Here is a 22,994-nt window from a genome sequence, read left to right on the forward strand (position 1 = left end):
CATGGGAAAGCACACATCTAAAAGCAGTTCTGATGGCCCATGTTAAAAGAGGAGGATTGCGTAGCTTTCTAGTGTTACTAGGCGGCACTCATTTTTTTGTTACTAAATTAGTAAAATGCACCATTTTAGAACCATATTGTTGAACATTTTGGGATTTTGGCAATTGTTTCTACTTCCCCAGAGTCAGATGAACTCGTGGATACCATTTTTAGGTCTCTGTATCCAGTATGAAGGAAGTTAGAGGTAGTTTCGCGAGCCAATGCTAACTAGCAGTGTCACGGCCGTCGAAAGAAGTAGACCAAAGTGCAGTGTGGTGAGCGTACATCTTACTTTTATTTTAATGTCGCCAACAAAACAAGAAACAAAGAAATGATCGTGAAGCTTAACAGGGCAAAGTGCCACTAACAAAGATAACTATCCACAATCACAGGTGGGAAAAAGGGCTGCCTAAGTATGATTCCTAATCAGAGACAATGATAGACAGCTGTCCCTGATTGAGAACCATACCCGGCCAAAATATAGAAACACAAATCATAGAAATAAAGGACATAGAATGCCCACCCAAATCACACCCCGACCAAACCAAAAAGAGACATAAAAAAGGCTCTCTAAGGTCAGGGCGTGACAAGGAGAGGTGGGACCAAGTCACTATTATTCGAGTCACAAGCAAGTTCCAAGTAGCATGGGTCAAGTCTAAGTCGTATATTCTAAGAGCAGGTCAAGTAGCGTCGAGTCACAAGTTTTTCAAGTCAAATCTCAAGTCAAGTAAAAATGAATCGAGACTTGTTCAATCAAAAATCTTTGTATATTTATTGAGGTTACCAGACAGCCCTTTCATTATTTTGTCAACAACACATTTTAATTATGTACTGATTCATTTCAACACATTTCAAATGCAAGCTTCATAAGTAAATGATCAACTTCAAGCAATTTTGACATACAAAAAGACCAGTAGGCCTATGCTAGTAAGTAATTGTTGCTTGATGCCCCATTGCTGGTGAGCTTGCAAAGTAAATGGTTCATATTCTTGATTACCAAACCATTTTTGGAGCTGCATATTCTTTTATTGCAATCCTCCCTCCCTACAATTTTACGATTGCACTGCAACCAATCCTATAGCTGTACAGCATATGTACAGTCGTGCCCAAAAGTTTTCCTGGAGAGAAGTGGCTTCTTTGCTGCCCTTCTTGACACCAGGCCATCCTCCAAAAGTCTTCGCCTCACTGTGCGTGCAGATGCACTCACACCTGCCTGCAGCCATTCCTGAGCAAGCTATGTACTGGTGGTGCCCCAATCCCGCAATCCCGAATCAACTTTAGGAGACGGTCCTGGCGCTGGCTGGACTTTCTTGTGCGCCCTGAAGCCTTCTTCACAACAATTGAACCGCTCTCCTTGAAGTTCTTGATGATCCGATAAATGGTTGATTTAGGTGCAATCTTACTGGCAGCAATATCCTTGCATGTGAAGCCCTTTTTGTGCAAAGCAATGATGACGGCACGTGTTTCCTTGCAGGTAACCATGTTTGACAGAGGAAGAACAATGATTCCAAGCACCACCCTCCTTTTTAAGCTTCCAGTCTGTTATTCGAACTCAATCAGCATGACAGAGTGATCTCCAGCCTTGTCCTCGTCAACACTCACACCTGTGTTAACGAGAGAATCACTGACATGATGTCAGCTGGTCCTTTTGTGGCAGGGCTGACATGCAGTGGAAATGTTTTTGGGGGATTCAGTTCATTTGCATTGAAAATTAATTGCAATTCATCTGATCACTCTTCATAACATTCTGGAGTATATTCAAATTTCCATCATACAAACTGAGGCAGCAGATTTTGTGAAAATTAATATTTGTGTCATCCTCAAAACTTTTGGCCACAACTGTACATTTGTAAGACTTTGTCTTCCTCACAAATATCATAATTCATTTGCCAGAATATGTTACATCTTCATCCAATAATTATTGAAGTTAGTGCAATGTTACAGCTATCTTTAGACATATAGCCAGTATTACCACTGAGTTACAGTGCATTCTGAAAATATTCAGACCGCTTCCCTTTTCCACATTTTATTATTATTATTTATTATTCAAAAATTATTCAAAAATGGATTAAATAAACACATTTCCTCATCAATATACACACAATACCCCATAATGACAAAGCGAAAACAGTTTTTTAGGAATGTTTGCTAATATATAAAAATAAAAAGCAGAAATACCTTATTTACATAAGTATTCAGACCCTTTGCTATGAGACTCGAAATTGAGCTCAGGTGCATCCTGTCTCCATTGATCACCCTTGAGATGTTTCTACAACTTGATTGCAGTCCACCTGTGGTTAAATTCAATTGAAAGGCACACACCTGTCTATATAAGGTCCCACAGTTGACAGTGCATGTCAGACTAAAAACCATGCCATGAGGTCCAAGGAATTGTCTGTAGAGCTTTGAGACAGGATTGTGTCGAGGCACAGATCTGAGGAAGGGTACCAAAACATTTCTGCAGCATTGAAGGACCCCAAGAATACAGTGGCCTCCATCATTCTGAAAATGAAGAAGTTTGGAACCACCAAGACTCTTCCTAGAGCTGGCTGCCCGGCCAAACTGAGCAATCGGGGGAGAAGGGCCTTGGTCAGGGAGGCGACGAAGAACCCGATGGTCACTCAGACAGAGCTCCAGAGTTCCTCTGTGGAGATGGGAGAACCTTTCAGAAGGACAACTATCTCTGCAGCACTCCACCAATCAGGCCTTTATGTTAGAGTGGCTAGATGGAAGCCAATCCTCAGTAACAGGCACATGACAGCCCTGTTGGAGTTTGCCAAAAGGCACCTGAAGGACTCTCAGACCATGAGAAACAATATTCTCGGGTCTGATGAAACAAAGATTGAACTCTTTGGCCTGAATGCCAAGTGTCACGTCTGGAGGAAACCTGGCACCATCCCTACGGTGAAGCATGGTGGTGGCAACATCATGCTGTGGGGATGTTTTTCAGCGGCAGGGACTGGGAAACCAGTTAGGATTGAGGGAAAGATGAACGGAGCAAAGTATAGAGAGATCCTTGATGAAAACCTGCTCCAGAGCGGTCAGGACCTCAGACTGGGGGCGAAGCTTCACCTTCCAACAGGACAACAACCCTAAGCACACAGCCAAGAACACACTAGTGGCTTCGGGACAAGTCTCTGAATGTCCTTGAGTGGCCGAGGCAGAGCCCGGACTTTAACCCGTTCGAACATCTCTGCAGAGACCTGAAAATAGCTTTGCAGCGCTGCTCTCCCATCCAACCTGACAGAGCTTGAGAGGATCTGCAGAGAAGAATGTGAGAAACTCTCCAAATACAGGTGTGCCAAGCATGTAGCATCCTGCCCAAGAAGACATGAGACTGTAAAAGGTGCGTTTCAGTTTTTTATTTTTAAAACATTTGCAAAATGTCAAAAAATCTGATTTCGCTTTGTCATTATTGAGTATTGTGTGTAGATTTATGAGATGTATTTTTTTTTAAATCCATTTTAGAATAAGGCTGTAATCAATGAAATCACCAGGGAGCCTATTGTTGGCAAAGATGTGTCCCTAGCAGATTGCTAAACCGTACTTTCTGTGGATAATATTAATATAAGTATGCTACTCTAATAAACAAGCCTTTGTGGTCAAATCAAATCAAATCAAATTTTCTTAGTCACATACACATGGTTAGCAGATGTTAATGCGAGTGTAGCGAAATGCTTGTGCTTCTAGTTCCGACAATGCAGTAATAACCAACAAGTAATCTAACCTAACAATTCCACAACTACTACCTTACACACACACACAAGTGTAAAGGGATAAAGAATATGTACATAAAGATATATGAATGAGTGGTGGTACAGAACGGCATGGCAGATGCAGTAGATGGTATAGAGTACGGTATATACATATGAGATGAGTACTGTAGGGTATGTAAACATAAAGTGGCATAGTTTAAAGTGGCTAGTGGTACATGTATTACATGAAGATGGCAAGATGCAGTAGATGATATAGAGTACAGTATATACATATGAGATGGGTAATGTAGGGTATGTAAACATTATATTAAGTGGCATTGTTTAAAGTGGCTAGTGGTACATTTTTACATAATTTCCATCAATTCCCATTTTTAAAGTGGCTGGAGTTGAGTCAGTATGTTGGCAGCGGCCGCTAAATGTTAGTGGTGGCTGTTTAACAGTCTGATGGCCTTGAGATAGAAGCTGTTTTTCAGTCTCTCGGTCCCTGCTTTGATGCACCTGTACTGACCTCGCCTTCTGGATGATAGCGGGGTGAACAGGCAGTGGCTTGGGTGGTTGTTGTCCTTGATGATCTTTATGGCCTTCCTGTGACATCGGGTGGTGTAGGTGTCCTGGAGGGCAGGTAGTTTGCCCCCGGTGATGCGTTCTGCAGACCTCACTACCCTCTGGAGAGCCTTACGGTTGTGGGCGGAGCAGTTGCCGTACCAGGCGGTGATACAGCCCGACAGGATGCTCTCGATTGTGCATCTGTAGAAGTTTGTGAGTGCTTTTGGTGACAAGCCGAATTTCTTCAGCCTCCTGAGGTTGAAGAGGCGCTGCTGCGCCTTCTTTACAACGCTGTCTGTGTGGGTGGACCAATTCAGTTTGTCCGTGATGTGTACACCGAGGAACTTAAAACTTTCCACCTTCTCCACTACTGACCCGTCGATGTGGATAGGGGGGTGCTCCCTCTGCTGTTTCCTGAAGTCCACAATCATCTCCTTTGTTTTGTTGACGTTGAGTGTGAGGTTATTTTCCTGACACCACACTCCGAGGGCCCTCACCTCCTCCCTGTAGGCCGTCTCGTCGTTGTTGGTAATCAAGCCTACCACTGTAGTGTCATCCGCAAACTTGATGATTGAGTTGGAGGCGTGCATGGCCACGCAGTCGTGGGTGAACAGGGAGTACAGGAGAGGGCTCAGAACGCACCCTTGTGGGGCCCCAGTGTTGAGGATCAGCGGGGTGGAGATGTTGTTACCTACCCTCACCACCTGGGGGCGGCCCGTCAGGAAGTCCAGGACCCAGTTGCACAGGGCGGGGTCGAGACCCAGGGTCTCGAGCTTGATGACGAGTTTGGAGGGTACTATGGTGTTAAATGCTGAGCTGTAATCGATGAACAGCATTCTCACATGGGTATTCCTCTTGTCCAGATGGGTTAGGGCAGTGTGCAGTGTGGTTGCGATTGCGTCGTCTGTGGACCTATTGGGTCGGTAAGCAAATTGGAGTGGGTCTAGGGTGTCCGGTAGGGTGGAGGTGATATGGTCCTTGACTAGTCTCTCAAAGCACTTCATGATGACGGAAGTGAGTGCTACGGGGCGGTAGTCGTTTAGCTCAGTTACCTTAGCTTTCTTGGGAACAGGAACAATGGTGGCCCTCTTGAAGCATGTGGGAACAGCAGACTGGGATAAGGATTGATTGAATATGTCCGTAAACACACCAGCCAGCTGGTCTGCGCATGCTCTGAGGACGCGGCTGGGAATGCCGTCTGGGCCTGCAGCCTTGCGAGGGTTAACACGTTTAAATGTTTTACTCACCTCGGCTGCAGTGAAGGAGAGCCCGCAGGTTTTGGTAGGGGGCCGTGTCAGTGGCACTGTATTGTCCTCAAAGCGGGCAAAAAAGTTGTTTAGCCTGTCTGGGAGCAAGACATCCTGGTCCGCGACGGGGCTGGTTTTCTTTTTGTAATCCGTGATTGACTGTAGACCCTGCCACATACCTCTTGTGTCTGAGCTGTTGAATTGCGACTCGATTTTGTCTCTGTACTGGGACTTAGCCTGTTTGATTGCCTTGCGGAGAGAATAGCTACACTGTTTGTATTCGGTCATGCTTCCGGTCACCTTGCCCTGGTTAAAAGCAGTGGTTCGCGCTTTCAGTTTCACGCGAATGCTGCCGTCAATCCACGGTTTCTGGTTTGGGAATGTTTTAATCGTTGCTGTGGGTACGACATCGTCAATGCACTTCCTAATGAACTCGCTCACCGAATCAGCATATTCGTCAATATTGTTGTTGGACGCGATGCGGAACATATTCCAATCCGCGTGATCGAAGCAGTCTTGAAGCGTGGATTCAGATTGGTCGGACCAGCGTTGAACAGACCTGAGCGCGGGAGCTTGTTGTTTGAGTTTCTGTTTGTAGGCTGGAATCAACAAAATGGAGTCGTGGTCAGCTTTTCCGAAAGGGGGGCGGGGGAGGGCCTTATATGCGTCGCGGAAATTAGTATAACAATGATCTAGGGTTTTTCCAGCCCTGGTAGCACAATCGATATGCTGATAGAATTTAGGGAGTTTTGTTTTTAGATTAGCCTTGTTAAAATCCCCAGCTACGATGAATGCAGCCTCAGGGTGTGTGGTTTCCAGTTTACAAAGAGTCAGATAAAGTTCGTTCAGGGCCATCGATGTGTCTGCTTGGGGGGGAATATATACGGCTGTGATTATGATTGAAGAGAATTCCCTTGGTAGATAATGCGGTCGACATTTGATTGTGAGGAGTTCTAGATCAGGTGAACAGAATGACTTGAGTTCCTGTGTGTTGTTATGATGATCACACCACTTCTCGTTAATCATAAGGCATACCCCCCCGCCCCTCTTCTTACCGGAAAGATGTTTGTTTCTGTCGGCGCGATGCATGAAGAAACCAGCTGGCTGCACCGACTCCGTTAGCGTCCCTTGCGTTAGCCATGTTTCCGTGAAGCAGAGCACGTTGCAATCCCTGATGTCTCTCTGGAATGCTACCCGTGCTCGGATTTCATCAACCTTATTGTCAAGAGACTGGACATTGGCGAGTAGTATGCTAGGGAGTGGAGCGCGATGTGCCCGTCTCCGAAGCCTGACCACGAGACCGCCTCGTTTGCCCCTTTTTCGGCGTCGCACAGGGTCGCCGGCTGGGATCAGATCCATTGTATTGGGTGGAAGGCAAAACACTGGATCCGTTTCGGGAAAGTCATATTCCTGGTAGGAACGATGATGAGTTGACGTTAATCGTATATTCAGTAGTTCCTCCCGACTGTATGTAATGAAACCTAAGATTACCTGGGGTACCGATGTAAGAAATAACACATAAAAAAACAGAATACTGCATATTTTCCAAGGAACGCGAAGCGAGGCGGCCATCTCTTTTCGGCGCCGGAAATCGATCACTAATCTGGATATGTGAATCCGGTTTTGCGTGCTAATCCTGATGACTGTTCATTTGTCAACATTCAAGACATATAACTTTTTTCTTCTGAAGCACATATTAGATGTTTTTTAAACATTAATTTGGTGCTATGCTGTAGGCCTATGTTAGTGACAAGATCGAATAAGCAAAGGTAAAAATGTTAAATACAAATTGCAGTCTATATTTATGTAGCTTATTAAAATGTACATGAAAACATTGTATTTTTCCCATTCAGTTTCCCATTCGCAACCCACCAAACCCTTCTCACTGCGCTAGCTGATCAGACCTGTGTTGACTGACAGTTTGCTGGTCCAATCAGAGGGCCGGGTGTGCGTTTCACTTTTTTTGCAAGGGCAATACTGTCTGGCTGTGTCGAGAGTAATCCACAGAGACTGTGTGCCACAAAATGAGTGACAAAATGTTACAAAACCTGGCCAGATGATTTCAAGTCAACAGTCTCAAATCCAAGTCAAGTCTCTAGTTATTTTCTTTTCAATGTGAGTCAGACTCGAGTCCAAGTCATATGACTCAATTCCATAGCTCTGCTAACTAGCATTAGCGCAATGACTGGAAGTCTTGCTAGCAGATACCCATAGACTTTCAGTAATTGCGCTAATGCTAGCTAGCAATTGCGCTAGTGCTAATCCGCAACTTCCTTCAAACTGCACGCAGAGACATACAAATTTTATCCACAAGTTCATTTGACTGGGAATTAGTGAAATTGCCAAAATATCCATTTAAGCAGGGGCAACAAAGGCGTTGAATGCATAGTCCTGGAGGCAGAGCTGAGCGATTTCCACTAGATGCGGCCAGCTGCAAAGTCACAATTGGCTATATATTGGCTATAAAAATTTAAAAAACGGTCCTAAATTGAGGTTAGGGTTAGGCATAAGGTTAGCAGTATGGTTACGGGTGAGGTTAGGGTTAGGGTTAGAATCAGATTTTATTACTTTGTGGCTCTGCCAGCTAGTGACTACCCTGCATAGCTGCCTCCAATACATGAGTCATCCCAATAAATGCCAGCCTGCATAACTGAGGCCAGCTCCAGGTTTTGTCTGTTAACCTTAGGGATATTGGTCAGAATCCAGTCAGAGTAGCGTTATGTGATAAAGCTACAAACAGCCATCGTTTAATCTGTTGTAACCATGCAGATGGCTATAGAAAGCTTTCATCCTCTTTCTGTCGGTCCCCCAGGTTGCAGTGAGGGCGGTTTTAGAGAAGGGCTTTAGTGTGTGTGGGCTTTAGTTTGTGTGTGTCTGTGTCTCTGTGCATGTGTGTGTGTGTGTTTTGGACCTGGTCTTTCGGGAGTTTAGAGGCTCTTTAACATGAGGACAGCCTGAAAGCATCAGTATGCAGACACACACACTCACACATGCAGGATTGGGACCTGCAGTTTGATGCAGCTTGGCTTGGATATTGGTGGCAAGCAGTATGAGCTAATCTTAGAGGCCTGTGTGTGTGTGTGTGTGTGTGTGTGTGTGTGTGTGTGTGTGTGTGTGTGTGTGTGTGTGTGTGTGTGTGTGTGTGTGTGTGTGTGTGTGTGTGTGTGTGTGTGTGTGCGTGCGTGCGTGCGTGCGTGCGTGCGTGCGTGCGTGCGTGCGTGCGTGCGTGCGTGCGTGCGTGCGTGCGTGCGTGCGTGCGTGCGTGCGTGCGTGCGTGCGTGCGTGCGTGCGTGCGTGCGTGCGTGCGTGCGTGCGTGCGTGCGTGCGTGCGTGCGTGCGTGCGTGCGTGCGTGCGTGCGTGCGTGTGTACGCCCTTTCCTGCAGTCAGATGACCATATCGCCCTCTACTGGCCTCATGGGTGGAATGTTATTAATATATTACATCATTTTATAATTCAATCTGGTGGTTATATGTCAAATGGATTTGTTATATGTAATATCTGTAAAGTATAACATTGGGATGCAAACTCAAAATGTAATACATTTCAACTCTATATCTGACATGGTACAGGTGTCTTCTTTTTTAAGCCCATAACCATGTGTGTGAGGTGTATACTTTTCTTTCTAAGTAGATTTCTTTAGGACTACCAAGAAACACTCTGTGTGACCCTGATTTAGCCCACTGCAGTAAAAGGTTAATGTGGGAGTGAGGTTAAGAGGAGTAGCTAGGTTGGTGAGTTAAACAAGTTTGTCTGTAGCTGTGAGTATGTGAATATTTTTAGTGTGCATGTGTCAAACTCAATGCACAGAGCTATTCTAAAGCAGGTTTATCATGGTGACAAAAATAGTGTATTGCACTCTCCTTGAATAATGTGTGTAATCCACCAGCACTGACCACTACCCTCTCTAATACAGTAATATCTCTCTCTGGTGCTCTGGAAGTGCACACCAGGGTTGAGGAGTAACGGATTACATGTAATCAGTTATATGTAAGGGATTACAAAAACCGGTACCTGTAATCAGTTACGTTACCAGCAAAAATGTTGTAAACAGATTATCAATACGTAGATGAATAATGACCATCGTTATGTTTGGAGGAAAAAGGGGGATGCTTGCAAGCCGAAGAACACCATCCCAACCGTGAAGAACAGGGGTGGCAGCATCATGTTGTGGGGGTGCTTTGCTGCAGGAGGGACTGGTGCACTTCACAAAATAGATGGCATCATGAAGAAAGGAAATTATGTGGATATATTCAAGCAACATCTCAAGACATCAGGAAGTTAAAGTAAAGCTTGGTTGAAAATGGGTCTTCCAAATGGACAATGACCCCAAGCATACTTCCAAAGTTGTGGCAAAATGGCTTAAGGACAACAAAGTCAAGGTATTGGAGTGGCCATCACAAAGCCCTGACCTCAGTCCTATAGAACATTTGTGGGCAGAACTGAAAAAGTGTGTGCGAGCAAGGAGGCCTACAAACCTGACTAAGTTACACCAGCTCTGTCAGGAGGAATGGGCCAAAATTCACCCAAATTATTGTGGGAAGCTTGTGGAAGGCTACCCGAAATGTTTGACCCAAGTTAAACAATGTAAAGGCAATTCTACCAAATACTAACTGTATGTATGTACCCTTCTGACCCACTGGGAATGTGATTAAATAAATAAAATCTGAAATAAATCATTCTCTCTACTATTATTCTGACATTTCACATTCTTAAAATGATGTGGTGATCCGAACTGACCTAAGACAGGGACTTTTTACTTGGATTAAATGTCAGGAATTGTGAAAAACTGAGTTTAAATGTACTTGGCTGTACTCCTATCCAATTGGTAGTTATGGCCTTGTCCCAACTCCCGTACCGCTCGGGAGAGGTGAATGTCGATAGCCGTGCGTCCCCCAAAACACCACCCAGCCAAGCCGCACTGCCCGCTTAATTCAGAAGCCAGCCGCACCAACATGCACCACACCAGCTCCACCATAGGAGTCGCTACTGTGCGATGAGACAAGAACATCCTTGCTGGCCAAACCCTCCTCTAACCCGGACGACGCTGGGCTGATTGTTTACCGCCCCGTGGGTCTCCCAGTCACGGCCGGCTGCGACTTGAACCAGGGTCTCTAGTGGCACAGTGGCACACTGCGATGCAGTGCCTTAGACCACTGCGTCACTCGGGAGGCCAAACTTGTATACTTTTGATAGACTTAAAGCGGCAATCTGTATTTGCTACATCTATTTTTTGACTTATAAATTATATATACAGTACCAGTCAAAGGGTTTTCTTTATTTTTACTATTTTCTTCATTGTAAAATAATAGTGAAGACATCAAAACTATGAAATAACATATAAGGAATCATGTAGTAACAAAATAGTGTTAAACAAATCAAAATAGATTTTAGATTCATCAAAGTAGCCACCCTTTGCCTTGATGAAAGCTTTGCACACTCTTGGCAAAGCATGCCATTCTATGGGCGCAGCATTTATTTTTCAACTCGAATCAACGAGCCCAATCAGTCCTCCATGACAACAAAGTAATCATAAACAACATAATAGGGCTGGCTAATAAGTCCTTAGTTTTGGGATCATACTTAGGTAAAACAATTTGGCTAATCTATACTTCCATATTTCCAAGTCCTATTCTTGAAGATCAAGGGGTATAACATTTATTATAACATTTATTATGACTGGAATTCTGATAGACTTTGGTTTTTAATGTAAAGATATAATTTAATCATATTATTATATGTAGTAAAAACCAATGGGTTCGAAGAAGCTTACATAACCAACCCATAAAGTAAAATATGGCTATGTAGCTATGTAAACTTTACCATTGATTTATCCAGCAATGGATGTTGTTCAATTGGTAACATATATTTTTGTCTTCTTCTAATGCCTCTTAAGGGGAAAGTAATCTAAAAGTAACGGAATGTAATCAGATTACGTTACCGGGTTTGGGTAAATCAAAAGTTACTTGACTGATTACAATTTTGGACAGGTAATTTATAACTGTAATGGATTACATTTAGAAAGTAACCTACCCAACCCTAGTGCACACATTGATTTATCGATTCAAGCTGTGGTTTTTCGTCACTAAGATTGTGAGCCACCATACAGCGATATACCGATCTGACTCTGCCATCTTTGGTCGAAATACTCTTGGGACACACCTTATTTCCTTCCTTTCTTCCTTCCTTAATTCCTTCCTTTGTTTCCTTCCTTACTTATTTCCTTAAATCCTTCCTTCATTATTTTCTTCTTTCCTTAATTTCTTCCTTCCTTATTGGCTTTGCTAGTGCAGGTTTTCAAGCAGTTATATTATCCTGTGCTGTAGATGGACATACTGTACATACATACATACATTCAGACAGACTGACATCCGAAGCTCACCTCCGCTTCAGAGGGACAAATGTTGCGTGAAATCAATAGACAGATTCATCTTGATATGAGATATTTGCGCTTCATTTCCTGGAGACTTGAAATAAATTGAAAAGGATTTGTGTGGATTTGCTTATCAGTGGGCCAGTGTGAAGTCTGCTCCCCTTTAAGGCTTGAGGACACATCAGAATAGAGCTAATCGTCTTAGGAGGTTCAATACGGAGTGCTCCCTCTCTGTCAGACCTGGGATGGACTGAGTGAAAGGATCGAGCCAGCATATGAGACTGATAGAAGACTTATACCATGTCGAGATATATTTACGCGTTGTTATGGCAGGGGTTGGGCTATTTTCTCCATCCCTTCTTCATCCTTTCAAATATGAAATGTAGGATACAGTACATTGGCAGTGAACATGTTGTCACACAGCAGTGAGAGTGAAGAGCTGGGTATGCACATCTCTTAGGTGACGTTGGAGAGGGAATGAGAAATGTCCCTTCCTGTCTTTTGTCACCCCCCTCTGGACAAATCAACCATCATGTGTTGTAATAATAATAATACAATTAAAGAAATGCATACAGTACTTATATAGTAGGCGTTACGAAATAGTTACAAAAAAAGTAGAATATGTGTTTTTGGGAACATTTGGTAACCTACATTGTGGTGACCACGTTGTGGTGCAGCCAGGACTCTTGGCACCATTCTTCTCTAATGAGGGATATGGTAAACCTGACGCCATTGGGACACAGTCGCCTAGGGCACATGTATATTTGTCGATTTTTCCACCGGTTTACCCAGGAGGGGGGTGTGTGCGTGCGTGTGTTCTAACGCTGACACATACCGAAATAGACTATCATTGCAAGCCATGGCTGGATTCACTTACACTCCTAGATAAGAGGTGTAATTCTACACTTACAGACTCCATTGATTTTGGCTTCAGACTAATGTGTCTAAGAGAAATATCGCTATATGCAGTGGTGTACATAAGTAAGCTTGCAGACAGCTTTGGCATTACTCTTAACACCGTGAAAGGGGATGGAGGGAGCCAGGCGTTGGGTTGTTTATGACATTAAGCTCTGTCATTCTCAGCCATTTGACTGCGAAATCGGAGATCATTTCACATTTTTCCGAGGAATCAGTCAATTACTTTTCTCATTGCTTTTCGCATCTGCGATCTCCTCCCTCTGAAAGACGGCAAGCAGTCTTCTTCCACACTAAATATAAATTCAATGAATAATTTCATATTTACCGAAGGGCCGTATTTTACAGCACTCCAGTGTGGATGCCCCCACTGCCTGCTTATTCATCTTTGTGCATTTGAATTATTTTTACTCCACTATAAACTTTTTTAATGTGTGTGAGTGTGCGTGCGTGAGTGTGTGCGTGGGTTTCTCCCCACCACACACACCCTCTCTCTGGCCAGGTGTAGATTTCATACTCCTAGTGTGGGTCTGTGTCCAAAAAATCTCAAATTGGACTTTTGTCACATGCGCCAAATAAAACGGGTGGAGACTTTACGGTGAAGTGCTTACTTACGAGCTCTTTCCCAACAACAATAACGAAGCTATATAAAAGGAGTGCCGGTACTGAGTCAATGTGCAGGGGTAAGAGGTAGTTGAGGTAATGTGTACATGTAAGTTGGAGTAAAAGTGACAAGGCAGTCAGGATAGATATACTGAATAAAAATATAAACGCAAGATGTAAAGTGTTGGTCCCATGTTTCATGAGCTGAAATAAAAAATCCCAGGAATGTTCAATATGCACAAAAAACTTGTTTTTCTCAAATTTGGTGCACAATTTTGTTTACATCCCTGTTAGTGAGCATTTCTCCTTTGCCAAGATAATCCATCCACCTGACAGGTGTGGCATTTCAAGAAGCTGATTAAACAGCATGATTATTATACAGGTGCACCTTGTGCTGGGGACAATAAAAGGCCACTCTAAAATGTGCAGTTCTGTCACACAACACAATGCCACAAATGTTTTGAGGGAGCGTGCAATTGGCATGCTGACTGCAGGAATGTCCACCACAGCTGTTGCCAGAGAATTGCATGTTCATTTCTTTATGCCCTCCAAGGCTCGTTTTAGAGAATTTGGCAGTACGCCCGACCAGCCTCACAACCGCAGATCAGCCCAGGACCTGATTTCCTTATATGATAACTGTAACTCAGTAAAATCTTTGAAATTGTTTCATGTTGTGTTTACATTTTTGTTCAGTATAATAAACAGAGTAGCAGCAGCGTATGTGAAAGTGTGTTATGTGTGAGTGTGTGTGTGTGGCATCAATATACATGTGTGTTTTGTGTGTGTGTGTAGTATGTGTGTAGTATGTGTGAGTGTGTGGGTAGTCCAGTGAGTGTGCATAGAGCCAGTGCAAGAATATCATTGCAAAAAAAAAAGGGGGTCAATGTAAATAGTCCGGGTAGCCATTTGATCAACTGTTCATCAGTCTTATGGCTTGGGGGTAGAAGCTGTTCAGGAGCTTTTTGGTCCCGGACTTGGCTCGCAGGTACCACTTGCCGTGCGGTAGCAGAGAAAACATTTATGACTTGGGTGGCTAGAGTCTTTGACCATTTTTAGGGCCTTCCTCTGCGGGTGTGTGTGTATGTGTGTGTGTGCTTGGGTGCGTGCGTGCGTGTGTGTGTGTGTGTGTGTGTGTGTTTTACAGTCACATCAGCCCCAACAGTATTTACGGTGCTGTTGGTCTGTCCAACCCCTGACGACTCCATTACTCCCCCTGATATTTATAATTTCATAAAGCTGCTCCATGACAACGTTTATTTTATCCCCTTCCTAATCTCCTACTAATAAAGACATGCCAAACGCTGGGGTTGAAAAACGAGTGCGGCCCGAGCGAGGGAGGGAGAGGAAAGATAAATCAGAGATGGAGGTGCAGGAGATTGTCAATGATCGGGCCGCTACGATCGAGCTGCCCCGCTCGATAGCCATGATCTATAGTAATGAAAATCCATGCAAACTATTGAGAGGGTAAGATGGAGGGGACAGGGGTGAGAAATTGGGCCGAGTTAACAACCGCGATGAGGAGACGTCGCCGGGGAAATATTATGGCAGCCGTTTGAAAGAAAGGCTTTGATAAACACGGCAGAAGTTTTTCAATTACCCGACTGCCCATGCAGTAAAGAGTAAAAGATGGAAAGCTGGCCGCCGCCCAGATCAGAGCTATAATGCAATAATACAATTCACAGAGGAGTTTGACTTTTGTTTTTCTACTTTGCCTGAAATGAACTGCTGTACAGAATAATGCATTCATTTCAGAGAGGAGTTTGGATTTTTCTTCTTCTACTTTGCCCGGATATGAACTCAAGGAAGCAAATGGAATGTAAAAGACCTTTGTGTATTTCCCCTCTCATTCCAAAGCTTTTGCTGTAAAGGCAATAGAAAATGAAAGATTGTTTATGAAATGTCACATCTTCAATTACTGTATATTGTCCTCTGACATTGGGAAAAAAAGCTGAACATTGAAACTAATGATCTTCTTGTCTGTGTGTGTGTGTCCTTTTCCTGTCTGTGTCTGTGTGTGTCCCTGTGTATGTATCTGTTTGTCTTTTGTTTCTTTTTTTCCCCCTTTTTCTGTTCTTCACACGTTTGGCCCATGAAGCAGACAACGGATGACATCGTGTCGTCGGCTGAGTGTTCGAGTGACGACGAGGACCTGGAGGAGTGCGACTCTGGCCATGCAGGTGGGCTAGGTTAGTTTACCTCTGCTTGCTCTCACCCTGCTCTTTCACTCCATACACACCCGAGGATGAAGCACTGCATCCTCTAAGCATCACAGCCCCATGGACACACAAAGTGTAACTTCCAAAAATAGAAACTAAATGTAGTGAAATATACCAAAACAAGACAAATCATTCAACACTTAGACAGAATATTGGGTAAAACTGGAGATTTGTTAAGAAATCTGACTAAATTACATAAAACATATATATATATATACCAAGGTGGAAAATAGTCAAATCTGTCATGAAAGACTATCCACACTATAAAACAATTATGTTGCTTCAAAACTCAATACAAAACATAATTGATTTATGAGTTACACATGCCCATGGGGTCCTCTGAAGTGGTTTTAACATGGTCACCTAAACATGGTCACCTAAACACATACAAATTTTGTCCTCTCAGCGTTGAATGAGAGAGAAAAATGTAAATACTTTAATATAAAGATACAAAATTAGTATGGAGATGTGCCATGTGCCATTGATGCTTCAAAATGTATCATACCGTGTTTGGGTCCAGCGCTCTTGCCATGTGGTACTGTACTGACTTGCATTTTGACTCATGATACATTTTGAGATTCTCTTAAAGATTTGCTTTCAGCGAAATTACTGTGATATCTAGCAGGAATTGAAATAGTGTTTTTTTTTAAATGTTTGTTTGTTTTTCAATTTTGTTTCTTCCATTTTTAGAGGCTTGCCTTGTTAAAAACATTTTTTAATAGAGAACAGATATCATCGAATTTCTGTGTACGATTTTTTTAAATTAATTTATTTTTTATATCGTTTTGCTTCAAGGTGAACATGTTATCCTGCTGTCTTTTTCCAACCCAAATATGAAAAATAGAATATTGAGCTAACTTAGAAGTTCCAAGTCATATTCCTCTAAGCTTTTTGAGAGAACTTGGGAATTGCTTTTTCTTGTTTGAATAAAATATCACTAACCAGCTGTCAGTCATGGAACTGTGTGTACCAAAACAACAATTTCACCTAAAATGTTTACTTCCCAAATAAAAATGAAAACTATTGACTTTGACAAGTTTCGACAGTTTATATTGGTACAGATATAAGCCAGGTAGTCAGTCAAAATGTTCTTATAGCCTCAGTTATTTACTTGAATGACTCAGCCTTTTTGAGCCAAGCAAACTGGGTGTGATTTTCTTTCCTCTGATAAACATTCAGTAATGGTCCATTACATATTAGCTTTCACACTATCCTTTACATTACCTACTGCAAATTCAATCATTGGTGTTAAAGAGACTGAGAATTAGCATATTTAGTGCTCAGATATTATGTTTTAAAAAAAACATACAAACCTTGTCACATTATGGCAGTCCGTAATGAGGTGAAACATAAAAAGACCTCTACTAACATCAATCAAAGCACATTGGCTGTTTAGTATTGCAGGGACACCAACCTCAAGTCCTTTATAATTGCTTTTATTTGTGGCTCTGAATGAGGCAAATAAGAAGTAAAGAAACTCGAAATGCGGCAGAGGTAGAATATATTTCAGACGCAGACAATGTACTGCAGTGACTTTCGTGAAGCGTTTTATCTACTCCATATAATGTTTTTGATTGAATAGTTCCTTAATGTATCTCAGGTAGGCCTACAGCACCTGGTCACATGACAAACAACTGACAGAGGGTTCACATTTCTCAGCCTGTGCTGTTATCAGGACTAGCTGATCATCATCCTGTGAAAGGTCAATCCCAAGTCCTCCCAAAGTTCCTGGAAGAGATAGCAGTGTAAAAGAGCCCAGGTCTGCTCTGTACTGTAGCCCTATGAGCTCCCCGGATTTCTGAAGACAGATATCGTCAGGGCCCCAGTCATCCAATCATATGTTTACACAGAAATTCACACCATTCTAACCCCGACATCAGTTGACGTGGACAGCTGCATGCTACATGCCCGTGATCTCGATATTTATTTTATGCTTGGGGTTGTCGTCGTTGTTGTTTTTTGTGAGTGAAGCATGTGTGAGTTTTTTTTCCCTTCATTTTTAATAGTTTTATTTGCCGTCTTGTATGTTCAGGTCTCTTGTGTTTTGGTTTGTTTGTTTGTTTTTGAGTCTATCTGCCAATTATCCGAAATACGACATTTCTGTTGTCTCGCCTCATCATGTGCAGCATGAATTTTCGGTGGTTAAAAACAATTTTTCCCTCATCTCTTTTCGAGCATTTGTGCCATGAGGCTTTTTGGAGAAAACATTTCAATTTTTTGATGATAAAAGGCAACAAAGTATTTTCTTGCCATCAACTTTTATGGCCTCAAGCAGGCAGCCGTAATATGTAACAAAAGACAGTTGTGTATGAAGAATGATATCTTCCTAGCCCCTGTCCCTTCCTTCACTCCTTCCTTCCCTCCCTTCCTCTCCTCTCCCCTCCCTTGCCAAGCCGTTCTGCCTTTAAATTTATTTCAATGCAGATGGCATAAAAATAATTTTATTGCCACAAAAGTATATCTGTTTTTCTCTTTTGAGTTGCTCTCCAGCAGTCATTTTGTGGCATGCATTAACAGTAGAGGCTAACTCAACATCAACCCATTCTCTTCCTGGTCACCACCTGGTGACCTCCATCCCTTCAAAGCATGGACCCCCTAACCCTGCATTTAGGCTAACTGGGCTGGTTTGTCTTCTGGTCACTTTGAGTTCCGCACCCATCTTTACGGTCTTAGCGACATTGCCTGTTGCGACATCCTTTCTCTCTCTCTCTCTCTCTCTCTGTTCTGCACTTGTCTGTTTTTGGTCTGTCTGTTTTTATCTGTTTGTCTGTCCGTTTGTCTGTGTTTCTGTCTGGAGGTGTTGTCATGTGATTCTGTTCTCTGTAAAACTGTTGGATATCCCCCTTTCCCTTAAAGGAATTCCATAAGACGGATAACACTGGTGCTAATAATAACATACATTTGATTAATTGATAGTATAGGGAGATTAAATACCATCACACTCTATACCTGTTATCCCAACGATAACGTCACGGTAGTGTTCATTTCTAGCACAGCCTATACACAACCAGCTGTTGACTGAAGACAACAGGAACATCATGCAGTGTGGTGAATAAAGCATTCATATGATTATCTACATCAATAATAGCATTAGACATTTCACTCAACCACCAAAACCGTGTCAAATGCACTCGGTTCAGTCGTCTCTCTGAGGGTTATAAACAATTACAGTATACGTATTTCACTTTAAAAGACAAGAAGGTGAACTTATCAAATAGGAAAGTGCAAACTCTCTCCAGAGAACGTATTAGCTCTGTAACTCATACATCTATCCACCAAAATATAGGTTTTTAGATGAGTCTCTTTATAAATGCCAGTGTTTCAGACAAGCCTCACCTCCCTGTTCATTGACATGTTTTACAGGAGTAAGGGCTGAGCTAAGGAAACTCTGTATCTTTCCAGCAATCATTATCTATTTTACAGTATACTTACAAAACTAGCCAGTTATTATAAGCCTACTATACGTATACTTTGAACCTGGGTAGTCTATGCACCGAAAGACTATGTTAGCCCGCTGATCCAAAGCTTCCAGCATAGTGGAAACAAACAGATACACTGCTGAACAAACTTCTGTCGGACAGACAGGAGGTGAAGTGAAGACAGAGGATGCAACCGCCCAGCCATTCAACTGTAGCAATCAAAGATGGCATTTGACAAGGAATGTAACGCAGGTTGGCATTTATTGGGATGACCCATGTACCGGAGGCAGCTCTGCATTGTAGTCACTAGTTGGCACAGCCACAAAGTCATAAAATCTTATTTTAAACCTAACCTTAACCATAACTTTAACCACACTGCTAACCTTATGTCTAACATTAACCTTAAATTAAGACCAAAAACCCATTTTTTCCCCCATAAATGTTGATGATATATAGCCAATTTTTTTATCGCTCAGCTCTGCTTCCAGGACAAGATTAATTCAAATAAATGTCAACTTTTGAATGTAACACTGCTTACAGCCAAGAAATTCCTTGGCATCAGTCTTGGCATCAGTCTCTCCTTTTCAGCTCATTTATCACCTGATTTACTTATCAAAAGGCTTAATCTCAGTAGGTGGTCCAGGTGTCCTCTGACATTGCACAAGTGTGTGGGGGGGTCATATTTCGTTCTCTATTGATCCTTTATTGTTCCTTAAGCAAGTGGGAGGCCGTTGACATCAGAGGGCACCATCAGACCAACTCCTTGAATAGCCTACTCCGTGAAGTTTGCACTTGTGTCTAAAAAACACAATTTTGCTCAAAACATTATTTTTTACCCTTAAGTGTGTGTATTTATAGGTGGGATATTGTTTTTCAACAGGAAAAGTAAAAAAAAATTGCTTTAAAGTAAACAGTGATTTTCCACTGGCATTCAAATTAATAATGTTTTCACGGCTCCAAACTGCTAAGCCAGCGAATTTGGCAGTGTTAATGTAGCTGCCAACACCGGAATTTAATTGTTCAACATTTGAAATGCATCGCTTTAAAATTAGAAGAGCCTGTTTTTGTTTACAGAGATATTGTTGGCGAGGTAGAGCTGTGAAAAGACCGCGGACAGAAACTTAATTAGACAGCCTTAAAGCAAACTCTATGCTGAATCTTACCTTATGATATTGTGTGCGCAAGGTTGGGGAGTAAAGGATTTAATTGTACATTACCAGTAAAAATATTGCCAGCAGATTACAGATACTTTTTAAAAACTAGATGATTACTTTGAGGATTACTTTTAAATTCAGAAACTACATTTGCGAGAAAAAAATCTTTGAGACTTCTCTGTTTTCTTGAAATTCAAATCAGCATTGAAAAAAGGCGCAAGTTTAAGTTGGTTCCACCTGAGCAAGTCTGACCACAAGTCAGAGACCACTATGATGACACACCAAATGTGTTTGATGGATCGCTGGAAAAGAGCAGGAATAGGCTTTTGTAGGCTACAGTCCAAGCTATGTCTTCCAATGGTGCGACTGCTGTCGGCATCCAAAGATTATCCAGCTTGAATAAACGCTTGGAGGTAAGGATGACAGTAGTGGTGTAGCCTACAGCGATACGGATTTCACTTATTATTGATATCTACATAGAGCATTGATGTGAATCACACTGCTGCTCTCTCATTTTACTGTTTGTGCCGCACGGATTGCGTTTCACAAATCGAAATGTGTATTTGAACCCAATAATGATTGAATTCAAGAAGTTTAAACTGCCTATCTCTCCTTGTTTCTGAAATTAGTGGACAGCCAGTGAAAAATGCACTCTTGCAACAGCTGCATAGTGCGGATCCCAGCCTATGGAATAAAAGTGGGGCTTTTATTGCTCAATCTAATTTATGCTGATAAAAAAAAAATCCATAAGCCTAATGGATACATGCTCAAACTTGCATACGTTTGATAGACTTAAAGGGGCAATCCATTTTTGGATTTATAAATTATATATATATACTGTATATACAGTTGCAGTCGGAAGTTTACATACACTTAGGTTGGAGTCATTAAAACTCGTTTTACAACCACTCCACAAGTGTCTTATTAACAAACGTTAGTTTTGGCAAGTCGGTGAGGACATCTACTTTGTGGATGACACAAGTCATTTTTCCAACAATTGTTTACAGACAGATCATTTCACTTATAATTCACTGTATCACAATTCCAGTGGGTCAGAAGTTTACATACACTAAGTTGACTGTGCCTTTAAACAGCTTGGAAAATTCCAGAAAATGATGTCACTCAGTGCCTCTTTGCTTGACATCATGGGAAAATCAAAGAAATCAGCCAAGACCTCAGAAAAAAATTGGAGACCTCCACAAGTCTGGTTCATCCTTGGGAGTAATTTCCAAACGCCTGAAGGTACCACGTTCATCTGTACAAACAATAGTACACAAGTATAAACACCATGGGACCACGCAGCCGTCATACCGCTCAGGAAGGAGACAAGTTCTGTCTCTTAGAGATGAAGGTACTTTGGTGCGAAAAGTGCAAATCAGTCCCAGAACAACAGCAAAGGACCTTGTGAAGATGCTGGAGGAAACAGGTACAAAAGTATCTATATCCATACTAAAATGAGTCCTATATCGACATAACCTGAAAGGCCACTCAGCAAGGAAGAAGCCACTGCTCCAAAACCACCATAAAAAAGCCAGACTACGGTTTGGGCACATGGGGACAAAGATCGTACTTTTTGGAGAAATGTCCTCTGGTCTGATGAAACAAAAATAGAACTGTTTGGCCATAATGGCCATCGTTATTTTTGGAGGAAAAAGGGGAGGCTTGCAAGTCGAAGAACACCATCCCAACCGTGAAGCACGGGGGTGGCAGCATCATGTTGTGGGGGTGCTTTGCTGCAGGAGGGACTGGTGCACTTCACAAAATAGATGGCATCATGAGGAAGCAAAATTATGTGGATATATTGAAGCAACATCTCAAGACATCAGTCAGGAAGTTAAAACTTGGTCGCAAATGGGTCTTCCAAAATGGACAGTGACCCCAAGCATAGTTCCAAAGTTGTGGCAAAAGGGCTTAAGGACAACAAAGTATCATATTGAAGTTGGCCATCACAAAGCCCTGACCTCAATCCTATAGAAAATGTGTGTGCAGAACTGAAAAAAGCGTGTGCGAGCATGGAGGCCTACAAACCTGACTCAGTTACACCAGCTCTGTGAGGAGGAATGAGCCAAAATTCACCCAACTTATTGTGGGAAGCTTGTGGAAGGCTACCTGAAATGTTTGACCCAAGTTAAAAAATGTAAATGCAATGCTACCAAATACTAATTGAGTGTATGTAAACTTCTGAGCCACTGGGAATGTGATTAAATAAATAAAAGCTGAAATAAATCATTCTCTGCTACTATTATTCTCACATTTCACATTCTTAAAATAAAGTGGTCATCCTAACTGACCTAAGACAGGGAATTTCAACCAGGATTAAATGTCAGGAATTGTGAAAAACTGAGTTTAAATGTATTTGGCTAAGGTGTATGTAAACTTCCGACTTCAACAGTGTATCCCCAGGTATCACCTGTTATTAATGGAAGAAGAGTCTGGGGCAACTCTGGGATTCACATGTCCACTCTTCCAGGTTTCTGGTTGTAGATTGTGAGTGTGATGTCAGTCAGGGAGAGTAAACCCACCTGAATGACCCTACATCATCACTGTGAAGAGGGTGATTACACATAATCAAGTAACGGCACAGCCACAGTTTAAAACCACTATCATTTTCATCAGAACCTCTACATTTACCACTTCGAATAATCATAGTCTTCATGAGGTATCAATAGCCTCTGATTTCTTATACAGTATGCATGTTAGCACAAAGGTGAGTATATGGTATATGGTTTATTCTTTTGCATAGGATTGAAGAGAATAGCAAGTGTAAA

At 42.3% G+C, this 22,994-nt stretch overlaps 1 protein-coding gene across 24 annotated transcripts in view; it reads left to right on the plus strand.

The window, feature by feature from the left end:
• Positions 1-22,994, plus strand: part of nrxn3a (neurexin 3a) — a 437,732-nt gene that overhangs the window by 405,878 nt on the left and 8,860 nt on the right. For 9 of the 24 annotated variants that reach the window (XM_071365149.1, XM_071365135.1, XM_071365129.1 and 6 more), the window contains one exon: positions 15,533-15,623. In XM_071365149.1, coding sequence (XP_071221250.1) covers positions 15,533-15,623 — 91 coding nt within the window. The remainder of the gene's footprint in view (positions 1-15,532; positions 15,624-22,994) is intronic. The other 15 variants (XM_071365151.1, XM_071365131.1, XM_071365145.1 and 12 more) reach the window with 3 other exon arrangements.

Source organism: Salvelinus alpinus, chromosome 25 (genome assembly GCF_045679555.1).
Source record: "Salvelinus alpinus chromosome 25, SLU_Salpinus.1, whole genome shotgun sequence".
Taxonomy (NCBI): domain Eukaryota; kingdom Metazoa; phylum Chordata; class Actinopteri; order Salmoniformes; family Salmonidae; genus Salvelinus; species Salvelinus alpinus.